Source organism: Psittacula echo (assembly GCF_963264785.1).
Source record: "Psittacula echo genome assembly, chromosome: 7".
NCBI classification, from domain to species: Eukaryota; Metazoa; Chordata; class Aves; order Psittaciformes; family Psittacidae; genus Psittacula; species Psittacula echo.
Window position 1 is genome coordinate 58,299,044 of NC_137740.1, and position 24,958 is coordinate 58,324,001.

The 24,958-nt window shown below is 38.9% G+C and overlaps 1 protein-coding gene across 1 annotated transcript in view; it reads left to right on the plus strand.

Annotated features, from left to right (window-relative positions):
• Positions 1-1,124: 1,124 nt before the first annotated feature.
• Positions 1,125-24,958, plus strand: part of PIK3CB (phosphatidylinositol-4,5-bisphosphate 3-kinase catalytic subunit beta) — a gene marked incomplete at its 3' end in the record, with an annotated part of 59,033 nt that continues 35,199 nt past the window's right edge. The window contains exons 1-6 of the mRNA XM_080623754.1: positions 1,125-1,632; positions 16,012-16,197; positions 18,957-19,182; positions 20,789-21,012; positions 23,563-23,745; positions 24,007-24,177. Of these exons, the coding sequence (XP_080479880.1) occupies positions 16,045-16,197; positions 18,957-19,182; positions 20,789-21,012; positions 23,563-23,745; positions 24,007-24,177 (957 nt within the window). The 5' untranslated portion in view covers positions 1,125-1,632; positions 16,012-16,044. The remainder of the gene's footprint in view (positions 1,633-16,011; positions 16,198-18,956; positions 19,183-20,788; positions 21,013-23,562; positions 23,746-24,006; positions 24,178-24,958) is intronic.

Sequence of the window (24,958 nt, forward strand, 5' to 3'; positions counted from 1 at the left end):
TATCGTTAAAATCCTGCTTTTGTCCCAGGACATGGTGCTTCGGACATAACACTGTGTCCCTCCTTTAAGCCCACCTGAGTGCTTCCCAAGGTAGAAGTTCTGCAAGTAGTGACTGTTTACCTTGTATCTACAGTATAAGGCATTTCACACCTCCCAAGCTCCTGCCTTCTGGCCACTAGGTTTTGGTTCTGACTTTTCTGACTCCATAAAAGCAAACAGTGACATGGCTGTAGAATGTTAGTGGCAGACTGCTAGTTTAGCATTGGTTATGAGATTCACACTGCTCCTTTGTCCATGTAATTTCTAAATTGTGTAAGATTTAGAAATCCTACACGTTTTATAAAACTTCACTCAGTTTTTCCTCTAGTCTTCCTTTTTGGCTGTTGCCTGCTGTACGCTCTTAGGCTTTAATCATGAGACGTTTCTGGACTAGTACATACCTTGATGCGCCACCAGGCTGTTTTCAAAAGGTTGTGCATGGAGTAGTAACTTATTTTTTCCAGACTTAAGCAGATGGGCAGCAACTATTTTTCCATCAAAGCAACTGAAGAAACCTGAGTTGCTTCAGAGTGCTCTACATACTGATCCCTGCAGAGGTTCTGCTCTGCATGGGACAGAGGGAATGACAGCCCTGGTTTCTGATCACATCGAGTTCCTACAAGTACAATGTGTACTCCTAAGTGTGGTTTAGAAACAGAATTGTTTATGGGAGGAGGAGTGTAGTTACATGCCTTGTGTTTTGTGGCTCGGCCTACAAACCAATCATATCAGTGCGAACTGATAGCCCTGCTTTGGTCTCGAGAGGGTTTTAAATATTTTTTGTGTATCTCACTTTGTCGAGAGCCTGGTTTGCAAGGTAGAGCTAAACGGAGATGATGCCTTGGCTCTGTGGAGCTACTTTCTCCTGTACGTGTGGAGGATGTTGGTAAGAGGAGACCTATTGAACCTTTCTCCTGCTGTTTCACAATTTGAAACATGAATAGGAAGATGGGATCACTTGTGTCATCAACTCAGATTCTGCACAATAGGACTACATTAAGATGACATTTAACTCTTAAAAAACCCACAAAGGTTAGCTTACAGCCAAGTGTAAAAGAGAAGATGTGTTAGGAGGGTGAAGATAACTCTATTTCCCTTTCTTTTGTCTGTGGATCTGACCCAAATTGAGTGTACACAAATTAAAAAATACTTGTAGTAGCTAAAACATGTATTGACTGTGTAATTAATGATTGTGATACCTGTATTGTGAGAAGAAATGGCAACTCCAACATATTTTTTCCTTTCCTTTTTTTTTCCTGGTAACGGAGCATTTGAGCACTTGACATTGATTTGTTTGCTTGTGTAATATTGAGTAATACTGACTTTACTATTGTTGTACCATTTGAAGAGAATGAAAATGTGGGGTTGGTTGGATATTCCTGTGCAAAAAGTTAATGGAACTACTAAATCAACTAGAAATTGCTGATTTTTCTCATTCAGTTAATGGCATGTTGTGTTTTGGTTTTTTTTTAGGTCACATTTGGGTCATCTTGTGGAACCTTCTGAGCAAACAAGGGTAATAATAAGAAAACAATGTTTAATGAAATTATCTTCAGTACACAGTCAGACTGAAACAGGAACAGGTTATCTGGAGTAAGTATTATTAGAGGGTTTTAGTGGGGTTGGTTGTATTGGTTTTTTCCTTATAAAGTCAGTAGTATGGTTATTAGTCAATTATTCTGTTTAACTTTGTTAGAGTTGCATTCAGAAGTAAAAATCAGTGACTCCATACTAGTTTTGGTTGACCAGTTGGTAATGGGCACTCTTTTGGGCTCTTATTGAAACATCTCCTGTCTTAGAAGCATTTGCATCTTATGAAATTTAGATGGGTTTCAGATTCTATGATTCTATGATTCTTCTCTTGGCTCCTGTGTATTCTATTTATGGTTTTGAACAGGAAGTGGCCTCATATAGATATGATGACATATAACCCTCGATTTACTAGCAAAAGTTAAAGCCCTGGCTGTATCTTCCAGTATATTTGAAAATCGTTTGGGTTTGTTTTGTTTTTTTTTTTTGGCTGTAAATTTCCATTCCTGGCATTTTCTATGTGACCTTGCTGGTTTTGTTGTCAGTATTTTAATATTTGTCTTGTGTTGCAGTTGTGTCATCCTTCAAACTAGCATAAGTCTTCAATTATGAATCTCAGGCCTGTCTTTTCTTCACTGTTGCTAGTTGACTTTTAGCTTTGCTGAATTCTAGGCTGATATATGTGTATCTCATTTATGATAAAAAAAGTTGAACTGCCTAGCTAAGGGACTGTGGTTGCACCTTTTGGTACTAAACATTGATATACTGATACATATTGTATCTTAGTTTCATTGTGCATCACTTGCTTGAGGAGGTCACCTTGTTTGGATCAGATTGTTGAAACATATTCTCGTAGAGGTTAGAAACCGGGAAAAATCTTTCTAATTTTGTCTGATGCAGATTTTGCTCACGTTGTGTGCTATGCCACTCTAATTCTGCATGAACCATTGGAAATGAGTGAAAAATATCTGGCCATTAGAACTGAAAGGGTTGGAAACCAGTTTTAGTTTACAGGAAGATTATTTTGACATACAGCTTTATTGCCAAGAGGAAATGACTCTTCTTAGCTTCTTCTTTAAAAAGGGATCTGGACATGGTGTCATAATTTGGATAGAAAAATGTCTGAGTAGGTTTCACAGCGAGATAAACTTTTCCTACTTGGTATTTTTTCCAAAGCAGTTTTTAACTGGCAGAAGAACGCATTTGGATCGATAATTCATTTCCTTTTTTTTTAAGGCAGGAAATGCGTTATTATAAAGTTTCAATTAAAGATGGATTTAAAGAAGTTGATATGTGTGTTAGTTCCCTTTTTGTAAGTACTTGAACCTTACGCTGCATTTTTAAGTCAGCGCATGTAAATTTGTATCAGTTCCTGATCTAGGCCATATGTCAAGTGGCTGGAAAACCTACTCACAAAAGGTTCTTGTAGCACTGACACTTCAGTTCTGACCTCTGAAGTTTTCAGGAACTGTGTTGCATGATGTTATTTGTCTTTTACTCATGTACTAGACTACAGAGTAGAAATACAGACATCTATCACAGTGTCCAGATAAAGTAATACCTATTTGTTGCTTACACACTTCCTTTTGACAGGTTAATTCTCGAGTCTGATAATCAAGGCACCAAAAGAGATGGGCAATAACATTGAAACTGAGCTCTCCAAACAGATGAGATTAAAAATGTCCACTGGAGGCAGCTTTAATCATTTTCAATAATTATGTACATGCTTATATTGGGCATAAAACTTGCTCATGTGTGCAGAAGCCAGTAAACTTTGTCTCCCCCATTTGTTTTTTAAGGGACTTGGAGAATTCAGCTACTATAATCAAAAATTGCTTCTAGTTTGTCCTTTTGGGGGAAATATTTTGGATGCTTCATGTTTGTTTAGATTTGGACATTTGTGCAGAGTTCAATCATTACAAAGTATTTTGCAGCTGGAATCCTTCTTTAAAGAACTAAAAACATGAAAAGAAAGTCTGAATGGTGTCCATATTCACAGATACAAAGCTGGGTGGAGTTCTCATGGAGTCTTAAAAGCAGATGTTGAATCTCAGAGCTGGGGAAAAGTAACCCCATGCAGCAGTCATCCTGGGACTGACTGCTAAAGGCAGCTACTAACGGTAGTTCCTAAAGGTAGGAGCTTTGCTGGGAGTCAGGAGGTTGAGCGTGAACCAGCAGTGAGCACTAACCACACAACAGGCTGCTTCAGCAGGAGTACCACCAGCAGGACAAGGGACATGATAGCTCCCTTCCACTCGGTGTCTCTGAAGCTGCATCCAGAACATTTCTCCAGTTCTGTGCTCTAAACAACAAGAGGGATGCACACAAACTGGAGACAGTCCAGAGGGAGAGCTGCTGCTGAGAGGCTGAAGGATGTGACATTCGAGGTGGGGATGTGCATGACCTTTGGTTGGGGAAGACAAGGAGATAAAGATCTTTACCAAGGTTTCCACTCCCTGAAGGAGGATTATAGAGCAGATGTGGCCAGGTGTCTGAGAGAGAACTTCGCTGTGAGGGTAGTTGAGCACTGGAGCAGATTTGGTCATGGAGACTTTGGAGTCTCCATTCATGGAGTGCTTTAACTTAAGTGTTAAAACCTGTCTTGGGACCGGATGACTCCCAGAGGTCTCTTTCAACCCAAATTAGTCTGTGATTCTTAGATAATATTAATTATTCTTGGTCCTTCTGGTGAATGGCCAGGACTACTTTTGGGTTTATTACCATTAACTTCATGACAGAAGTACTGATTGAGTGCTGTTTTTAGGATTATTCTTTTCTACCAAATGGCATTCTATTTCAAGCTGTCTTTATAAAAGACATATGATAAAGATGCATGAAATAAACCTAAATATCTGTGTTAGGCTTAGATAGTTGCTTGTTCAGCAACAATTCCTATTCTTAGGTAGCAAATGGCTGTGAGTGCCCACTTCTGAACCTGTAGGGTTTTTTCCTTAAAGGGCATTTTTCTAACTTTAAGAGTCCATGGCATCTCTGTATGTGAGACTTAAGCACAGTCTGCTTGTGTGATAGCTCTGTGATTTGGTCCATGTGCCCTCCTTGTTGGAGAAAATTTCACTCATTATTTTCCACTGGCTTTAATTATTTCCCTTTTTACCTCTCTTTCTAGCTGCATACAATGTGTCTGCTGGAGAATAACCCTCTTTCCTAGAGGCTTTGATTGAAATGTCAGAAATAATTGAAAAGAGAATCTTTTAGTCCCTGTGTGAAGAGGTATCTATATATAGGAAAACCTCAATTTCTGCTCTTCACTTTTTTTCATAGTAGAAAGTCTTCTAGCTCATAATTTAGAGATGTAACATTTTAATAGCTGAAAGAAGCAGTTGGCTGCTGTGGAAATTTGATAGTCTAGGTCCATTTGTACATGTTGAAAAGAGGGGAAATAGTAACCATTTATATATTTGTCTTGTAAGTGGAATATTTACTTCTCCTGTCCTTCATGTTTACAGTAGAACAAGTAATTACTCTGACTGGTGGAACAGGCAAGAAAATAGCAGAAAGCAGAACTAATACTGATTTAATATTTCCTTGTATTTTTGTTAGACTCATACAAATGCTTAGCAAAGGCGGCGGGGGGGACGGGGCACAGGGACCCTGCAGTTTACTTAGTACAATAGATCAATAAAAGCAGAACCCCAGATTATTAATGCATCTTTTCAGATCCCTGGCAGGCACACTGAACAATCACTTGCGCTGTTACACACACCTTTAGGCTGTAGTTTTACCTGCATTTTTTAAAATGAGCTTAAGAGCTGTGAAGTGGCAAACCAGCCCTGGGGCTGGAGAAACTTCTCCTCCACGGCTCATCTTGTTTCTGTTTACACCTTCACTTTGCTGGAACAAGCAGTTATACAGCTTTGTAGAGAACTGACTCACCTGTGTTAAAATGACATCTTTATTCAGGGTTAAGCTTCCCTCTGGGTTATGGTTCAGGGCTTTCTTCTCCTTTCCCTTTGAGTCTGACTGTCCAGTTCTCTTTCTTCCCATGTGACATCTCCATTCACCTTCTCTGTTAAGCTTGATTTTTCTGTTTGTTTGAAATGACCATGTGAGAATCTCGTAGTTTAAATGTTTAATAGAATATTTTTCTAATGTTACAACTCAACATATCCTAACATTTCACACCAAACATAAAATGCCTACAGCGATCTGGATTATCAAAAGTGAATTACCTAGGTTGTGAACCAACCAGCTCTCATCTCCCAAATCTTTAGTCTTGCTGTCCTGAAGCATGCTATACAGAATGCATTGGTCTTTGTGTCAGGTCCCTCTCTGCCTGCTGCTATTTAAACTTACCAAAATATCTGAGAAAGCTGTTTACAAATTTTCCTGGCAGTGAATGTACCAGCTATGCTCTCACAACCCAGCTGACACAGAATACTCAGCTATTTGACTGGGTGTTTTGCTTCATTTGAGCCTTTCTCCTTGTCTCCCTAACTTTGTTGGTCATGGTGTCAAATTGACTGTTACTTATATGACAGTGCTTTTCTATCTACTCTTTTCTTCTATTTCTTTATATTCCATCCCACCTTGACCATGCACAACTATATTCCAGTGAGCTGAATGTTTTCCTATAGTGGCCACAGCTTCAGTGTGATCCAGTGAACAAATGCTTCTAAAGATCATTTCAGACAGTAGCATTTGAATGTTCATGGAGTTTTTCTTCTCCTTGCAACTCACTTTTAACTGCACAATACAAACAGATGGCCTGACACTCCTTACTTTTATATTTATATTTTAATGTATCTGTATAGTGATTTCAAGACAGAGCAAAGGATAGCCACAAATTAGCTGTGAGAAGCTGTTACGCTACTTTCTTACTGTGTGTCCATTATGAATTATGTGCTGCCTGTGAATTGTCTGAAGTCTGTCAGAATTCTGAGACTTGAGTTTTATTTGTTTGGTTCATTATGAATAATCTTTGGAGGGAGCAGGAACTGTGGTGAATGAGTATAAAGTAATAAGGAGTAAGAAAATCCCTTTATCCTCCTTGATCAAAGCAGTTCTGATAAGTGTTCCAAGGCTGGAATAACATTTTATTAGTGTTGTTCTCTACCCACACACTTGTTTAGCAGGAAAAATTTTCTGAGGACAAGAATGTGATTTACAGCTAGTTTTAGAATGGCACTTGTATTGAATCGTAGACCAATTTCTGTAAGAGCTGACAAGAGGTAACGCAACCATCTGTTCAAATCAGGTTGATCAAATCAAATTTCATTTTGAAACCAGTTAACCTGTTTGCATTTTCTTTTCCACCTCTCTATGTCCTACTGAAGTCAATTGCAAATTCACGTGCTCAGCATTTCTGGACAACTGGGTCACTTGTATTTCAAGCCATTAATATCAAAGTAGAAAGTCAATTCATTGTGGTTTTAAAATCCTAGCTTCAGTTTTTCAGCCGTAGTGTGTAACGGTGAGGGTGCAGCAGAGGAATAACGCTGCAGAAGATGTGGCTTTAATCAGGGACCATAGAAGAAACCTCATTAACTTTTCTTTGTGGAAAATTAGCTGTATTTCAAGAGGAGAATGACAGGATCTAGACTTGAATAGCTGAGTGACCACTCTTGGTCTGAGCACTGAGAGGGAATGACATTTAAATAAGGCCGTTCATGTTTTCTATATGTAGATATTTTTAGCAACCTAAATAGTGATATTTTTATTCTGATTTCTGAAGGAATCCTGACTAAATGGACACTCAATTTTCCATCCCATAGGGTCAGCCCGTGCAGCAGTTGGGAACTGCTGGGAAGTATTTATAGTACCACATGATCTTTAAAAATAACTTCCCAGGCTACAGTGTAGATGTCTTGAATTCTTAAACTCTTTGCTGTTGGAGATAGATGACATTCCTGGAGTGGAAAAATCTTAGCTTGGCTAATTTAGGCATGTGTGTTTATGATTGAGTTGTTTGTATTTACCTTCTAAATATAGATTTAAAATAGATTGAAGTTCACCTGTGCAGCTGTGGAAGGCCAGACCTCGAGCAGTTCACTTTTTTGGGCAAAAATAGTAATTTCAGAGGCATGGTAAGAAATAACATACAGAATAAATTTTAATTGTTGGTGCATTCCATCCTGTCTTTAAAAGAGAGTCACTATTGATCCTGTGGGAACTGAGGTCTAGTGAACGAACAGTTCAGTAGTACACGCGTTGCATAGCATAGATGCTTTCTGTTGTCGTGTTAAAGCTTTGAACAAACCTAGGCTGCAGTTCCATGTTACACCTGATTTCATCCTTGTGACTACAGCTGGAGGGTAAGGGCAGTGTTCTCACCCACCCCTGTTTCAGATATGGTGATTGCCTGTCACAGTGGGGCAGGTTGTTCCCTGAGTTAATGGAAAACTAGTGATGTTTGTTCATATTGTTTTTCCACTCTGCTGAGGAGGTAGGGGACAGCCAAGAATGGGGAGAAGCAGAACAGCTTCTGCCTGTAGACTGCTCTCACAGTAAGCCGCAACTGCATGCAGGAGAACAGTGACTTAGGAGACAGTGACTTATAAGAGTCACGCTAGTGTCTGAAATAATCCTGTTGTAGTCAGTATAAATGCAGTGGAAGTCAGCAAAATGGGAGTCCCACGCAACACTGAAACTGCTGCCAGTGTCTTGACTGCAGAACCATCCTCTTGGATCCATAAGCTTGGTGGCTGTGAATCTGTAGTTCTACAGAGCTGTGAACTGGTATGCTGATCCAAGGTGTTTGACTTCAAAGTCTTTGGAAGAAATAATAACTCACATATAAAGAAGGAGGAATTTTTACTTAGATTTAATTTTTTTATATGCCATCTAAGTTTCATAGAACATAAACCTTCCTGCATGTTCTGTTTCCTTTGTCATCTTTGCTGCTAGGTTCTTTTCCCCTACTTGTTCTCTTGCTTGCTCATCTTTTTATAGTACTAGATGTTTACGTAGTTAGGAAAATGATTACAATGATTATATTGTGTTAGTGCTTAGTGTTTCTCCTACTTAGACTATGTGATATGCTGCTGCTATTTCCTAGAAAATGACTGTGGTCAGATTGTCATTCAGCCTGCTCTGGACAGTAAGATATTGTTTAAACACTGTTCTTGTGTGTCTGGATGGGGTGGCCCTTTTCAACTGCTTTCACTGCTGCAAGACTTTCTCTTTCTTTTAGCCCCTTGACTGCCACATGACAGAGCAAGCAGTAGATAAAGAGCTGTATTGATCAGAGTGACGATCATCTTGAATGTGGTGCTTAACAGTTGTAATAACTTATTATATAAAGAAAAAATCTGGATAAGCAGAGTGCTCCTAGTTTGTGCATAATCAAAACAAGCTGGTTTCTGACATTTGTCCCTTATGTAGATAGTCACATTTTTAGTGAAAATGAAAATAAATCCAGGTTTGTATTAACCTGAAGAGCCACAGATATTTATGTGCCCTTAAAAGGCACCCTTGTCTGAAAAAGGTGGTGTTTCTTAAGGAAATGTACTTCTTCATACATTTCTTCCCTGTTCCTTACTGCCTCATAACGTTTTGCCATTTGGGGTAGCATACATAAGTATTCATCCTGACAGAGCTGACCACCTTTCAGGGGTAGGTGACATCATTTCAGATGTACGGTATCTCTAGTAAAGACTTGCCTGAAGACTAGATTTTCTTGGTGCTGTACGGCAGCCCCGGAGAGTAAATGATGTGAGAAATAACAGGGGGTTCAGGGGGTTGGAACTTCCTTCTAACAATGTGCTATGTGGGTATTTATATTTACCAGCTTGGAAGCTGGTAATTCCAAGCTTTTACTTGTAAAACTAGTACTCATTTTACTTGTAAAATTAGTATTCTTTTTGATTATACTTCAGGATAAGAGATTGAATGCTGCATTGGAGTTTACTTTGGTATGCTTTTAACAATAGATACATCTCAAAGGAGAAGTGTTAGGGGATTTGTGGTGAGTTCACAAGTAAAGGAGAATTTCTGTTTTAATCTGATAGTGTGAAATTTCATAATTGGTGCAACCTTCAAGATGTTCGTGTTAGAGGAACTTACCTGGCACATTAATGCTGGGTGTTGGTAACAATCCTTGTGGATTTGTGAGTACTTTTTAATGTCTAAGTTTTTTGCTGATGTGATAAATTACTTTCAAAGGAAAGTTTATTGCATTGTTGCTCCATGTCTAATTTTATTGCAGTGCCTCCAGGCAGGCTCACTGAGCATTGTGTACTTGAATTGTATAGGCCAGGCATGCATGGTTGAACTTCTGTGTTTTGATCAGGGAAAAAAATGAGTGGGCTGCAATTCATGGAAGACCATACATAGATTACTTTGACTGTCATCATTACTGAAACCCTTTTAGGAATCAATGAAGAAGCAGCCTCCTTCTGGTAGCCCTTTTTTGTTTGGTTGGGTTTTCCTTTCCTAGTGGTCTCTTTGGTTAGATGATGAGATACACTTCTGTTGGGTGGTAGGGAGGAAGCTACAAGGTCTCCTGGCTTCTGGAATAAGGCTGCTAGCACTAGAGTAAATTCTTCTGTTGCCTGGAGCTGGTAAGTCCTTTAAAACACTTCCCCAACAACAGAACAAGAACAACAACGAAGAACCCTGTGCCTGGGAACACAATAGCTGTTCAGGACTGTGGGCTGTTGGCTGGTCTTTCCTACCTAAAATGTGTGATTATTTTGTGTTCAAGGTCACAATACTGAGGAAAAAAAATCCAATACTGTAACTTTCACGTTGATTTAACAGAGGAAATTCTAATCCTCTGCAGGAATCCACAATGAAGAGAAAAATAGCTTAAACCTCTTATGTGGTGAAACAGTCCTGCTCTGTTGGTGAGGCAGTGTCAAGACAGTGAATGTTTATGGAAGACAACAGTGGTGAAAATCTCCGTGACTTATTGTATGGTTCACTAGATTCCTTCCTCCTGTTTTACCTAGCGGGAACTGTGTTAGTGTGAAGTACTCATTTTGCTTTAGGCATTTAGAATTTTAATTGTCTTTAATCAGGGAATACTTTCTCCCTGTTAAAAGCAAATTAAAGTATTATTTCATGTGTTGCTTAAGTTGCTCAAAATCTGGGTTACTGTCAGAAGAGATGGTTCTGCCCTGTTCCCAGCTAGGTGTTACTACCGCCACCTTTCTGTGTTCATGCAGCACGCTTCCTTAAAAAGCTGTTTTCAACTGCAAACTTAGTTTAAAGGAGAGAAATAGCTAAAATCTCAGTTGGCTCAGTGCGCTGATCTTGCTGACAGAACGGGCGACATGGTCTTGTGTCAGTTTTAGTCAGTTGTAAAACTGCATCTTAAGGCTGTGGTTACCTGCAGACACAATCTGGAGGCTTGCTTCTGCTTAAAAAAAAAAGATCTTCCTTCCATTCTTCTCCTTTCAGAGGTTCTGGCAGTCTTCAGAACCCACGTATGGTTCTAGTGTCGCCAGCATAAGAAGGACTTGGAACTGTTGGAGCAAGTCCAGAGGAGACCACTGAGGGTGATCAGGGACAGGAACACCTCCCATACAAAGCTGGGGCTGTTCAGCCTGGAGAAGAGAAGGTGTGTGGAGACCTCAGAGCAGCTTCCAGTATCTGAAAGGGGCCTGCAAGAATGCCGGAGAGGGATTCTTCATCAGGGACTGTAGCAATGAGACTAGAGCTAAAGGGTTTAAACTTAAACAGGGGAGAATTAGATTAGATATAAAGAAGTTCTTTACTGTGGGAGTGGTGAGGCACTGGAACAGGTTGCCCAGAGAAGCTGGTGTTGGCAAACTTGCTGAGGGTGCACTGAATCCGCCTGTCCATTTTGCCAGCGAGATGTTGAACAGTGTTGGTCCCAACACTGGCCCCTGAGGAGCACCACTTGTCACTGGTCTCTGCTTGGACATTGAGCTGTTGACCAGAACTCTTTGAGTGCAACCATCCAGCCAGTTCATTATCCGGTGGTTTATCTGGCAAATCCGTGCCTCTCTAGTTTAGAGACAAGGATGCCATGCAGGACAGTGTCAAATGCCTTGTACAAGTCCAGGTAGATGATGGCAGTCGCTCTTCCCATTATCACCAATGCTGTGGCCCCATCATAGAAGACCACCAAATTTGTTAGGCATGGTTTCTCCTTAGTGAAGCCTAATCACCCAATCACCCCCTTACTTTCTATGTGCCTAGCATAGTTTCCAGGAAGATCTGCTCCATAGTATTGCAAGGCACTGAGGTGAGACTGACATAGCAGCCTGAAACCACAGGCAGTTGTGTTGGTTGAGAAATTTTGTTGTGTGGCTTCTTGTTTGTGTCCGTTAGAAAGTAAATGCAAAGATCAATGTTAAATTTTGTTTCTCTTTTTCTCCTTTTGCAGATGTTCTCCTAATCTGTGTTCCATTTCTCTTCATTAGTCTGAGCAGCCTTTTCAGAACTGCTGGTATATTGAAATATAAAGTGAGTGGGTTTGAGATAAAGCTTGTGTGTGTAGATACATGCATATGTGACAATCTGAAATGCCTATATCAAAGTTCAGAGTGAATTTTCGCTTTACATGGGAAGGGTTGAATGCTGTCTGTCAATGCTCTGTACCTGGAAAAGCATTTAATGTCAGCCTTTGTTGCTGTTAATTTCAGATACTCTTCAGATACTTGAGTAGCCAAGATTAAGTATTGGTTTAACTACTTCCTTCTGTATAAGGAGTTGTTTCTTACTGTGACAGTAGGCAAGAGCAGCTATGAAGTTAGCAGCCAGAAGTAGCTTTTTAGCTACTTTTTTTTTTTAGCTACTTTTTTTTACCAACAAGCATTTTGCTTGTTGGTATATTTTCCCTTCAGCTGGAAGTTGTTTTTAAATGTCTTTGGTATTATTGCTCCCAGTCCGGATAGCTTTCTGCCTTTGTTTCAGTTCCTAGATGAGAGTACTGTTAGTGTTAGTCACTACTGCCATCACACATTTTACTGTTTTGGCTCATGACTCATTCTCACACCCATCTTACGTTGGCAATCAGTGTTATTCCCAGTATAAATACATGTTCTTTCTTGACCCCTGGCATGTCAGCTACTGGTAGAAACCAGGTGCTGACTGTAGAAGTCCCTAACCTGTTTTCTTGAGGAAGGAAATACTAAGTAAGTGCCTGAAAGCAAGAATAGCTTCCAGCATGCTCAGGTTGGCATGATGAGTGCCCTTCCCTTTTTAATCAAAAATGGAAATGGAATTGTAAAAGCTTCTGATGTCAGTGTTGGAAGTCCATAATTACAAACACGTATCTTACAAGGACTTGATAGCTCTGGTTTTGGTCTCTTGGTTATAGGGTATGCAACAGCGTTTTGAAGTTTTGCTGCTTTGAACTTTCTAAACGCTTGTTGATGTGCTGAAGTGCAACAACTGCAAAGGCTGTGGTAAAGCAGCCGAAAGAAGATGACAGTAGAGAAGATCTTACCCTGAATGCAAATAGAAATAATGAACAAAGTAACTGCATAGAACAGATGAATGCTTTCCTTGCTCCTATACCTGGTGAGGTAATGCTTTATAATGGTCATACCACACCATCTTATGTGTGCATCCAGGTGTGAAAGAGCTTTAGTTTTAGATAATCCAAATGATTTTTCTGTGACTACTGTTGTCAGTTCCAACAAAACTGCAGGCAAGATTTGAAGGGTAGAAGTAGCTGGGTGGAGAAAACTAAATCATATCACATTTAAATAGTGGCTTGTTAAAGATGCACTGATTTGAAATGAAGAACTATGCATTTTCTCTAGATATTTTTTGGTAGGTGCTGTGTTGTAGTGTAGTCTGGGTTGCATGGTGGGGTTAACGTTTATTTCTGTAGGAAAATCCAGAGACCACACACTGAAGAATTTTCTACACCCATTGCTGAGTGAAGGGATGGATTTGTAAAGATCTGGTAATTAAAAATCTTTTCATAGCTGACTTGTTATTTTCGCCAAGTCTACACCTCTCACCTCCAATTCTTTTTGTTCTGATTCAGTCTGGTGCAGTGTAGTGGATTTTGGGGGGGAATGAGGACTTAATGGTGATAAAGCCATTCAATTATGATTTATATTATTCAATAATGATGACAATAGGAGCTCCCTAGTTGTTCCTTCTATTGAGGAAAATATTTTTCCTTATGTTTTTACCTTTCTGAAAATTAGAGGGTTTTTGTTTGCCCTTAATGGGACTCTTACTATGTTTTTATCTATTTTTTTGTCTACTACAAGCAAAATACTAAGTGATCCACATATTTAGTATGGTAACAGGATGTGCTGGCAGCAGTCCCACTTGTGTGGGTCCTCACAAGTTTGCTAATGCTGAATGGAACGTATATTTACATGGCAGTTAGAGGTGAGACTGAAGTGTTTTGTCTCATATCTAAAGCAGCTTTGAACTGGCAAGCTGATAGTAGCACAGCTGCAGTACCAAAGAGTTGGTTTTAGTATTTAGCTGGGCTCCAGTTGGGTTTTTGGGCTTGCTATTTCACTGGGCTGTGGTAAGCTTCAGAGGATTGCAGTTCTTCCTACTCAAGCCTTTCTTTACCAGAGATTTTCATCTCCTGAATTTTTCCAACTGTCAAATGAGCAATTTACTGGAAAGATAGAAACCAGGACTGAGGACTGAGGCATATGGGGACTGGGAATATTTTCAAGTGGTGATTTAAATGGTAGTACTTGTGTGACCCTGATGAGCAGTAAAAGTTAGCACTTTATAATATGTACAAAATATTAATAGCTTGCTTGTCAATGAAAAGTTATGCTTCAGTAGGAGTTGATCTTTGTGCTGCTGGCATAGTCTGTTATCCATTGTAGTAACATTCAGATTTCCCCTGTACTTGCTTTCCTAATATTTTATTAATTTCATTGGAGCTGTCTGTATCAAGCAAGGGATTACGGAGAGACTTTCTGAAGTACCACTTCTGCATTTCTGTTGTCAGTTAAGGATGATGATGTATATGACATTGAACTGTTGCATTTGAAAGCCTACCAATTTTAAAGAGGAATAGAACTATTAAATTTAACTCGCTATGAATGAAGCATTAACTCCTTCATATGAAGTTTGGATTTAGTAGCTGGTGGTGTGACTTCTCCCAAACCAAGCTGTTTCCTATAGAAAAAAGCTGGAGAGGGAGGGGAGCAAAACACCTTTGTTATGATGTGGTTGGTCTCATGGAATTTTGTGGTGGGTTTACCTATAGTGTGTTACAAAAATATTTTGTGGTTGCTTGTTTTGGGAAAAAAAATATTAGTAATAAAGTGCTTTAGGTTTGAAAAGCTGTCTTCATAAATGCGTACATACATTTATAACGTCTTATATATATATATATATATGAAAAAACATGTATATGTAACTGTCTGTAATTATCTGTAATTCAATGGCATGACCAATTTAAGCAATCTTGCCCTGTTTCTAGGAATTCCTTTGTATGTTTACCCCCTGTAGAAAGTATTAGCTTTCAACAGTGGATTTTGCCTAGTGCCTTAACAAAGGGGAAAATCCCATGTGTCAGACCTTATAGCAGTGGGAGTCAGCAGTAGTGACTGGAGTTCAGAAGGCTGTTGTGCTGATATGGGGTTTCTTTATTTCCCCGATGAGTGAGTTTGAACCTGTTCTGTGATGGATAAAGAACAGCAGGCCAGTGTATTGGTTACATCCTGCTTTTTCTGCTGGTGCTGTAATAGGGGAAATGCCTTCAGTTGGGTAGAACAGGCCTGATTTCAGAGCAGGGAAGGAATCTAAAAGGGAAATAATGATAAAAGTAGCAGAAAGCTGTAATATTAGTGGAGTTGTACATTCTGGTTTATTTTTTTATAAACGGTGATTTCCCTCATCTCCAACAAGAGTTGGAAAGGTGTTGGGGTGATTTGTAAAGCAATTCTCCAATGAAGACAATAGAGTTTTACAACAGTCCTCATCCCTTTGTCAGCTGAAAAACATTGTCTGTATGAAGAGGAAGGTAAATACTTCAGTGACTATTGACTGAAGGGAAAATGGATCTTTGGAAAGTAGGTAATCAAAAGACTTGGAAGGTCAGAAAAACTAATGCTAGTGTAAGTGGAAATGTCTTGAAATACAAAGGGACGAGTAATCAGGAAGCCAGTGTAATGAGTTGAAGTAGGTCACACAAAGGGTTTCCCCCTACCCTGCAGGGAATGTAGTTTGCACAGTGGGGTGAATTTATCAGAGATAATCTTGCTTTAAGGGTGAAAGTGAATAGAGATAAATGTCTTTAGAGGAAAAAGTTGCTTTCTAATGCGTTGAAGATTATTTTCCTTTTAAGCTGAACATGTCACTCTGGCTACAATAGTGCTTTACCAGAAAGGGCTTTTACGCTAAATGGAATTAATGAGTAAAACTATACTTATGTGTTTGCAATAGCGGCATGTAAGACCTCAGACTTGCAAGCTGAGCTTTACAATCAGTCTTATGTAAACCTTCCAAAGGCTTTAAAATGTGTGTCTAATTATAGAAGGTTAAGTATACTGAATTGTAATTTTTTCTCCCCCTAAGGCCATGTGGTTATGATATTATTGAGATTCCATAATGCCTCCTGCCGTGACAGACAGCCTTGACATCTGGGCAGTGGATTCGCAGATTGGCTCTGATGGCTCAATATCTGTGGACTTCCTGTTGCCCACTGGAATCTATATCAACCTGGATGTCCCTCGAGATGCCACCATATCTCAAATTAAACAGGTAATAATACCAAATGGTCCATTAATGTAAAAGTTACCTTCTATTTGGAGTGAGTGCTGTTCCTGATTTTTAAGAGCCTTTTGGCAAATGAAGCAATGAATTTGAGTAGGCATAAAAAATGGTGTATTGAAGGCATGTGCGTAGCAGATTGATTAATAAATGTAAGTGTGTCTGGGGGTTTGGAATTTCTTTGGGCAGATGGCAAGGTTTGGAGAAATTACTTCTTGCTGAAGGTTACGCTTCAGCTGAGATTATTATTATAGGGCTATTAGAAAACCTGTCTTTAGCACATCGCTACCACATTGTACATTGATTTAACAGTTTTCTGATTAGTGTGCAAACAGGAGACACTGTGTCTAATTTGATTTTTAATATGGAAGTCACAGATTGTGCTCCTGCTTCTTTTGATTGACACCAAAGATGGCTGCTTTAAAAATCATGTATGCTACTTCTTAAAGGTTTTATATCAGTGTCTTGTTAGGGTACCACTTAAAAAGTAAGGGAATACTCAAATCAGAGGAAGGGGAGCATGGGAATAACCACAGATATTAAAGAATTATCTATTGACCTTTCATCAGGTGGTGACCATATGAGGGCATTTAGACAGGCTGCAGTGGAATTGGGTAGTGGGTGAATTACAACAAGTAATCTGATCTCTAAAGCATAATAAAGTTCTAAAAGAAAATAAGGAAGTGTGATTTCCTTTTCCATTGCATTGCCTGGTAAATAAGTACATTTTTTTCCATTCTTACTCAGTCTGACAGTAATCTCTTGTTTATAGAAATTATTTCCTTTGTATCAGTAGTAGCTTCATGTATGTTCATGTACATGTACATTCATCCACAGTTCATTGTACTCATTTGAAATATTGTAGACACTGACGTACTTTTTTTATGCAATGGGGCACTTGGTATGTGCAGTAATGAGAGTGCCACTAGAATTTAAACTGATCCAAGCAAGGAGTTTTGTGCTATACTCAAATACTTGAAACATTTCTGACTGGAAAAGTGCCTTTGTTTTAGTAAAAGGGTAATGTGGGCAACTGCAGGTTAGTTTGTGGGTGGTGGGTAAGATAATGGAATAGCTGGCAATAGCTGAGGAAGGATTTAAAAAACAAGTGTGTAGGTGACAGCACAAGGGCCATGACGGAGGCTGTCTGGTTTTCTGATGGTTGACCCACTGAAATCTAGCATGTTACAAACATGTACTGTTGATATGTAGCTGTTTTTCAAAGGAAAGGAATGTTGATTGTAACTGCAGAGCTCTTTCATGGAAATGACTCTGTTTGAAAACAGAACAATAAATGAGGACTCTGATGGCATACTGGGTTTGTAGCTCTGCTCCCATCTCGTTGCTGTGACAAGCCCCAATTTGTGAACTGTAAAATGTGTAAGATAAGTAGCCAAGTACTTGAGGGCTGAAGAGCTGTTTATTTCTGTAGACTTTCTGATACTACCAGGCCTGTACTTTGGGTGATGGCAAATGGCTGCTTTCAGCACAAGTCCGTTTCAGGGACCTGCCAGCTTTTTAAATGTTGTGGTCATTAAGGGACATAATAAGTACCAGTAGCTGGAAAATTAAGTTAGACAACTTGGGAGCTAAAATAAAAAAGTACAGATTTTTATACAGTGAGCTGTTAGAGAAGAACAAAGAGGCAATGGTAGATTTAGTCTTTCAATACCTTCAAAGTTGGAAGTTTTGCTCTACACCAGAGGTAGTTGCTGGATTCAGCTTCACTCAGCTAGGCAAAATACACTGGAATACATTTCTGGAAGGCGGAATTCATTGTGCAAACTATGAAATATATGTAGGTATGTTCAGTTTGACAGGCAGAGTGCAGTTCAGCTCCAGTTGTTTGTGAAGAGTTTTTTGCTATAGCATTATTGATCCTGCAGTTCCTGTTTCAAAAGAAGTTTTGGAAACAAATCCATAAGATGTAAACTTTCAAAATGAGAACAAAACCATTCTCACAGATAAAGATTTTAATTGTATTTAGGTCAGGAGAGCTCTATTTACTTCCACTTTAGCTTTTTGCTGAGGATTTGATATATTTTATGTATCAAGTTACAGCAAGTAACATTGGTGTTACTTAAGGTGTAACCTGCTACTGACATACTCAGTTCAGTAAAGCATTATTTAGTGTTCTGTGGGTGACTTGGGTGTCTTAGTGGCCTGCCCGTAATTTGCAAATAAATTTACTTCAAGCTTCTCCAGACAACGGGAATTTTTATTCAGGAGTTAGTTCCATAGTGGGAACCTGTTGTCTGTGTATTACAGTAATTACTGGAAAAAGAAAGTATAGATGTGTCTTGAGGGGAAAGGATTTTGATAGGAAGCTATAGGGATGGATGGAAGAGGATGATGGTTGGGTGGTCAGTGTCATGAGCATCTGCCTCCAAAATCATGAAGTGCTTTGCTACTGTAGTGACAGCCATAGTCCTGCAGCTTTGCTGCAAATAGGACTAGATTGGGTCAATACCAGGATAAGCATCAGGATGAGGGTTAGTGCCCTCTTCTCTTATCACCTCATAGTACTTGCCCCTGTATGTTTTTTACCCTTGGGATACTTGGGCACACAAGTTGCTGCTTAAAAAGAACCTCAAGATAGAGACCACAAACAAGTCATATATCATTATATATAGGGCTGTAGCAAACATGTTACTCTTATGTCCTTTGGGGAACATGAATGGAAATAAATGTTACCTTCAGTGCCATAAGATATGTGCATGCCTTCATGTTTTGATTTATTTTGTTTGCAGCTGTTATGGAAGCAGGCACATGCCTATCCACTTTTCCATCTCCTCATGGAGATTGACTCTTACATGTTCTCCTGTGTGAATCAGACTGCTGTACATGAAGAATTAGAGGATGAAACACGGAGACTTTGTGATGTTAGACCCTTTCTGCCTGTCCTTAAACTAGTGACAAGGAATTGTGATCCAGGAGAAAAGTTGGATTCCAAAATAGGTGTCCTTATAGGCAAAGGTAATCACATTTAGTTTTTTTTTCTAGATGAGGGTAAACTTTGTTTTGTATGAGGGTCTCAGCTGGGCAGGTAGCAGTGGGAAATGAAACATTAGAAAGTATTTCTGTGACAGAATTTGCCTTTCTCAAACTAAAGCTCGTGTAGTTAAAAAGAATTGAAATACTCAAGATGAAATGTTTGAAAGCTGTTGAAAGCTACTTTCAATATTGTATTTCAGTGCGGTGTTGTATTACTACATCAATCGAGAACAAATTTTACCTTATTCAGTGAGGGGAAAATCTATAATATTATTACTAAGTGAGGGAAAGCATAATCCCTGAAAAGTGTTCTCATTAATAGCCTAACAGCAAGCAGAGGGAACTTAAACTTATTATGATTTTGTTATACATGGTTTCTGACTTGGTTAACAATGAGATTCTTGGCTTTGCTCTCCATTGTGGCACTGATTTGCAGCACACAATGAAGAGCTATTTTTAAAGGTTTCACAGTAACTTATTCTTGATGTTATTTCAGAATTTTCAGCTTTTCAATCCACTCTGCTGGGTTATACAATCAAGATTGACGGGGTCATGTGAGGTCATACCTCTTGCTTTAGAACAATGAGCCATTGTTAGCTCTTTTATAAAGACTGCAGGTTTTGTTTAGATTTCATCAGCACACTGTCTGCCCATTTGTTAAAACTGACAATGGGAACAGTTAGCCAGTTTAACCATTCACACAGATTCTGACACATTCGGAGAGATTCAGATGTTTTCATTGAATCTTCTGCTTGTTATAGCTGTGTCCCTATTCTGTACTTTAGCAGTGGAAAAACATGTTCCTGTCTCAGTCTCTAAACTTAATGATTTGTTCTTAAAAGGTGTTCAGTGCTGTGCGTAATCTAGACAATGTCCGTCAAAGTTGAGGAGAAAAGAAACACTTGCAGGCCCTATGCTTCCTGAACTACCAAAGAATCACAGCTGTGTGAACTCTCCACTGTGTATTCTCTCTCTTGTGTGTTTTGGGAAAGGAACTTGGATTGGTTGTAATTTCATTATGGCATTATGTTATATGTTAAGTTGTGTCATGATGACTTGAGTAGAAAATGTTAATTGCAAGAAAAAATCAAGAATAAATTTATCTATTTTCAGTCCCTCTCGCATCCTTTTTTGTTTTTTAAACAAAAAAAATATCATTTTTCTGTAGATTAAAAAAATACATAGTTTGCAAACACTTCTCCTCCTCTGTGATCTTTAAGATGCATTTGCTGGTCTTTCTTTTCATTGGTTCTGTGAGAAGAGACTTTACAGCTTTCCAAATTATCTGAAACTCAGGATGAGGTTGTCTTTGCAACTTAATAGTACCTAAGAGAGGCTTTGGTTCTTGCAGTTTGAACTAAACTCTCATGCCAGGTTGCATGGGAATTGTGCAAGTAACTTCAGAAGTCCAATGATGTAGAGGACAGTGTAGAGTCCAACTCACTTTTGAGCAGCCATATTGGATGGGATGCTTGAAGAAAACTCCTGTAACCTTAAATTAAAGATAATGATGGTTTGAATGGGGCGCTAAATAGGTGAGCAGTATTTGTACAGGTATGTATCCTTTTGCTTGCGTGAATTCTTTCAGGTCTCCAGGAGTTTGATGCCTTACAAGATCCTGAAGTGCATGACTTCCGAGCTAAAATGCGGAGGATCAGTGAGGAAAAGATTCAGTCGCTTGTGGGTCTCTCCTGGATGGACTGGTTAAAGCACACTTACCCACCAGAACAGGAACCTGTTGTCCCAGAGAGCTTCCAAGATAAGCTGTATAGTGGAAATCTTGTAGTGGCTGTTCATTTTGATAACTGCCAGGTAGGAATGGTTGTTCATCACATTTCATCTCCTGTTCTTGATGATGAACTGGAATGTCATGTGATTGATCAAGGATGTAAATAAAATAGAGTACTAACATTACGACCTTTGATTTAAAATGCAGATTCTTTCACCAGGATCTTGAAAGCGAGGATGCAAACATACAATTGTAAACTGAACTTCTAAAGTCAAGTTACAGTTCTTCTGAAGTCAAAATGTTTTTGTATATTCTATATGCTGTATTCTATATATTTTCACATTTGTTTAAATGTAAAACATAATTCTAAGTTGTCAGGACTTTGTTTTTTGGCCAGCTGTTACTGTGTTGTTTTACTGTTGTTCATTTACAGGCTTGGGGGATGCTGGTGAATTGGGAGACACCATATTCAACACGCTTCTTTGTGTGATTCATTGTTGAACATCTTTGGGGTTGATCTGCTGATTAGGTTGAGCAATATCATTTAATGAAAGAGGAATTAGTATTTCCTATGCTACACATGCATATAGACAAATAAAGCGTTAGCTGAGGCTTAGACTTACCTTCCTGTTTCAGCTAGCAAATCCATAGCTTATTTATAAAATCAAACCCCCTTTAGTTTCCATCTAAAATGATTTAGCTTAAGTTTCTTGATGTTGAAGTAGCTATGATTCTACTTGAGGCCAGCATTCCCATTATTCATTTTTACACTGTGTTCTTTTGGATTATAGTGAGGGATCAGCATTGGAAACCTGAAAATCTCGAAAGTGTGTAAATTATCAGGCTATATTTTGTGTCCAATTTTAACTAAGGTGCTAGATACTGATTTTCTAATGATTTGGCAGATTTTATTTACAGAGCTCTATTATTTCCAATACTACATTTTTAAACTTAAAAAATCTCAAATGGTGAAATAGTGTCTTGTCTGATTCTGGAAACCCTAAATGCAGAGATAAATGCTCAATTTGGTCACTAGCTGATGCTGGATGCATAGGTGGGTTTATGACAACACCTTTTCCAGTCCTTTTAGCTTAGAGGACTTGTAGTTGTCCAGGAGAGAGAATATCTGCATGTTTGTTAGCTTTTGATTAAAATGTTGTATATATGTGCATATGGTAACAGTACAAAAGCAGTGCAAAAGTTCCTGCTGGTGCAGAATGTATTTGCATGCCACTGTAATAGCTGAGGCTGCTGACATTTCAGATGTTTTGAATGTTTCTGCTGCCAGTTCTGACCTTCAAAGCTGTTAACAGTTCAAATCTGAGCTATTTTTTAGCATAGTAAACTCTCTTCCAGACTTTACTACTTGCCCTGAATACTAGAATCATCCCAGGAGGATTAAATGGGAAGGTGTGGGGACTGTTGTGTCCTTTCAGTAGCAATTCTGCAAGACTGAGAGAAAGAAAGGACTACTGAAATCTTTTTGTCTAGAATGTGTGTGGGGGCTGGAAAAGCTACCTAATTGTCTGTGCAGCAAAAGGGAGAGACTGATCCCCATTGCTGTGATGTGCATTTTAAGACTTACAACTTGGAAGTAAGGCAGCTGTTATGGAGCACCAGCTTCCTGGGAAGAAGTGTCATTCCCTGTATGCCTGTTACCTGTTATGATAGGAGAGAAACCCTTCACAGTTTGGCAGCTTTCTGACAGGAGAAAGCTGTTGGGAACCATGCAGAAACTGAGAAAAACCTGAGCTAATTCTGCTTTACTTTACAGAGTTAGATCTTTTCATTAGGGCAGCTTGGCTTCTTACCAGTAAACTTCTATATAAATAAAGCACAGGTCAAAAGACTGCGAACCAGACAATACATCATGTATTAGTAAATAAATAAAAAATCAAAACAAACCTTTGCTACTAAGTGTGTGCAGAGCAGAATGTAATAAGTTAAAGGGCGATCAAAGATATCACAGATGACCTTTTACATAAGGAATTTTAACCTTTTTTCTTTTTAAATTTAAAAAAGGAGGTAACTTATTACCTTTCTCGAAAGCATCAGAATTAGAGATACTTTGGCAATAAGTAGATAGCCTCAAAAAGTTAGATTAAAAATTGTCTTTGAAAAGGTTTCCATGCTGTATTCAGAATGCTGCAGGTATCCGTGGCTTCCCCTCTTTTCTGCCCTCCTCCAAATAAGTTGGTGGGTTTGTACATAAATCACGTTAACATTTTCTTCTGCTTTATTGCAGGAGCAGATTGTTAAAGTGTTACTGCACTAACACTTCTTTCTGGCCAGAAAGAAAACCCACATCTAGTACTGCTACATACCTTGAAATGTATGCCTGATTTATAATCTCCCTCATTCACTTTCTAAAATACAAGCTTCTAGGTCAATAACCCGATGTAGAAGTTTTTGAATTGCTACTGTATCAATTAGGCGAAGTTCTGTGTTCTTAAAGTATTTCTGATACTGTAAAAGCTTGTGAATTGACCATTTTGCAGCTGTAAGTGTTCAAAATAGTCTGGTTTTAACAGTTAAGTATTTCTACCTATTTTATTGTGCATGCTACAATTTAAGTCTTGTACGTCTGACTATGACAAGCTTGATAATTGGTATTCCTGTTTGTGTTTTCTTAGGATGTATTTAGTTTTCAGGTGTCTCCTAACATGAATCCCATCAAGCTGAATGAGCTGGCAATCCGAAAACGTTTGACTATCCATGGAAAAGAAGATGAGGAAGTTGATCCTGCTGACTATGTGCTGCAAGTTAGTGGAAGGCTAGAATATGTTTTTGGTGATCACCCATTAATTCAGTTTCAGGTATGTAAAGCTCTTTGAACTTACCACAACAGTTCTCTGGTCCTTTGGCCAAAATTTGACTTTGCTTCCTGTGCTACTGGATGCTCAGCTGTGCTGAACAGTGACAGACTTCATCCTTATGTCTGCAGCTCTCTCCGGTTATAAAATACATGTGCACAGTTTCCTTTGTATCTTTGTAATATATTATTTGTTTCTTTGATTTGAAAGTTGGCTCAGAAGTAGTCTGCTAGCTGATAACAACTGTTTTCCATGGGGTTTTAGTATATACGCAACTGTGTGATGAACAGGACTCTTCCTCAGCTGACTCTAGTTGAGTGTTGCACCATAAAGAAGATGTGTGAGCAGGAGATGATTGCCATAGAAGCTGCCGTAAACCGAAAATCATCCAATCTTCCTCTTCCTCTTCCACCAAAAAAAACAAGAACAACAACTGTAAGTTTATGTGGAGAATGTCTAACACCCGAACAAACAGTGGCTTGTGGAATATGAATAACAGTGCCTAGGATTTGTGCTACTACTGCTGGTTTCCAGTGTAGGTCACCTAGGGTCTATTTGGAGCCTCCTGTTACTTGCAAGAACATTTACATCAGAAATAACAGACCTTGAGGCTTTTTGGAAACTTCTTCCCTTGCCACATCCACCCCCCTCCTCCCCTCACCATCTCCTTTCCATTGCTGTTGATTCTACTTTAAATCACAACCTAGAGGAGTGGGTAATTCTGCGGGAGTTACTGCAGAGAATCTGGATTCTCAAGCTTTTGTGCAGTGTGTAGGCTCCACTAGCTTGGGCCGTAGTGGTCTGTGATCTCTTGTATCAGCCCAGATGTCTTGCATGATGTTGCCAATTCAATGATGACAACTTTGGGGCATATTATACATCCATCTTTTCTTTTAAAATGGTGCTTTGTTTATTGCTAAACCTAATGCCCTTAGAGCACAGATACGACCTACATACTGTCATTCTAAGAAACGTGGACAGACTTTGCTCTGTTACACACTGTATGTATTCAGAATATTTGAAGGGTTATTGTGAATTGTCAGTGAGTGGTACTCATTCCCCCCACCCCTTTTCAGCTGAGTGGTTTTTCCTAACTTTTTGCCTCTTTAGGGCATCTTTGTATACTCTTGTGATCATGATAACCAATTTATTTTCAAAAAATTTCAACTTTGTTTTTAAAAATATCTCTTTATATGTACTTATGACTTTCTTAACA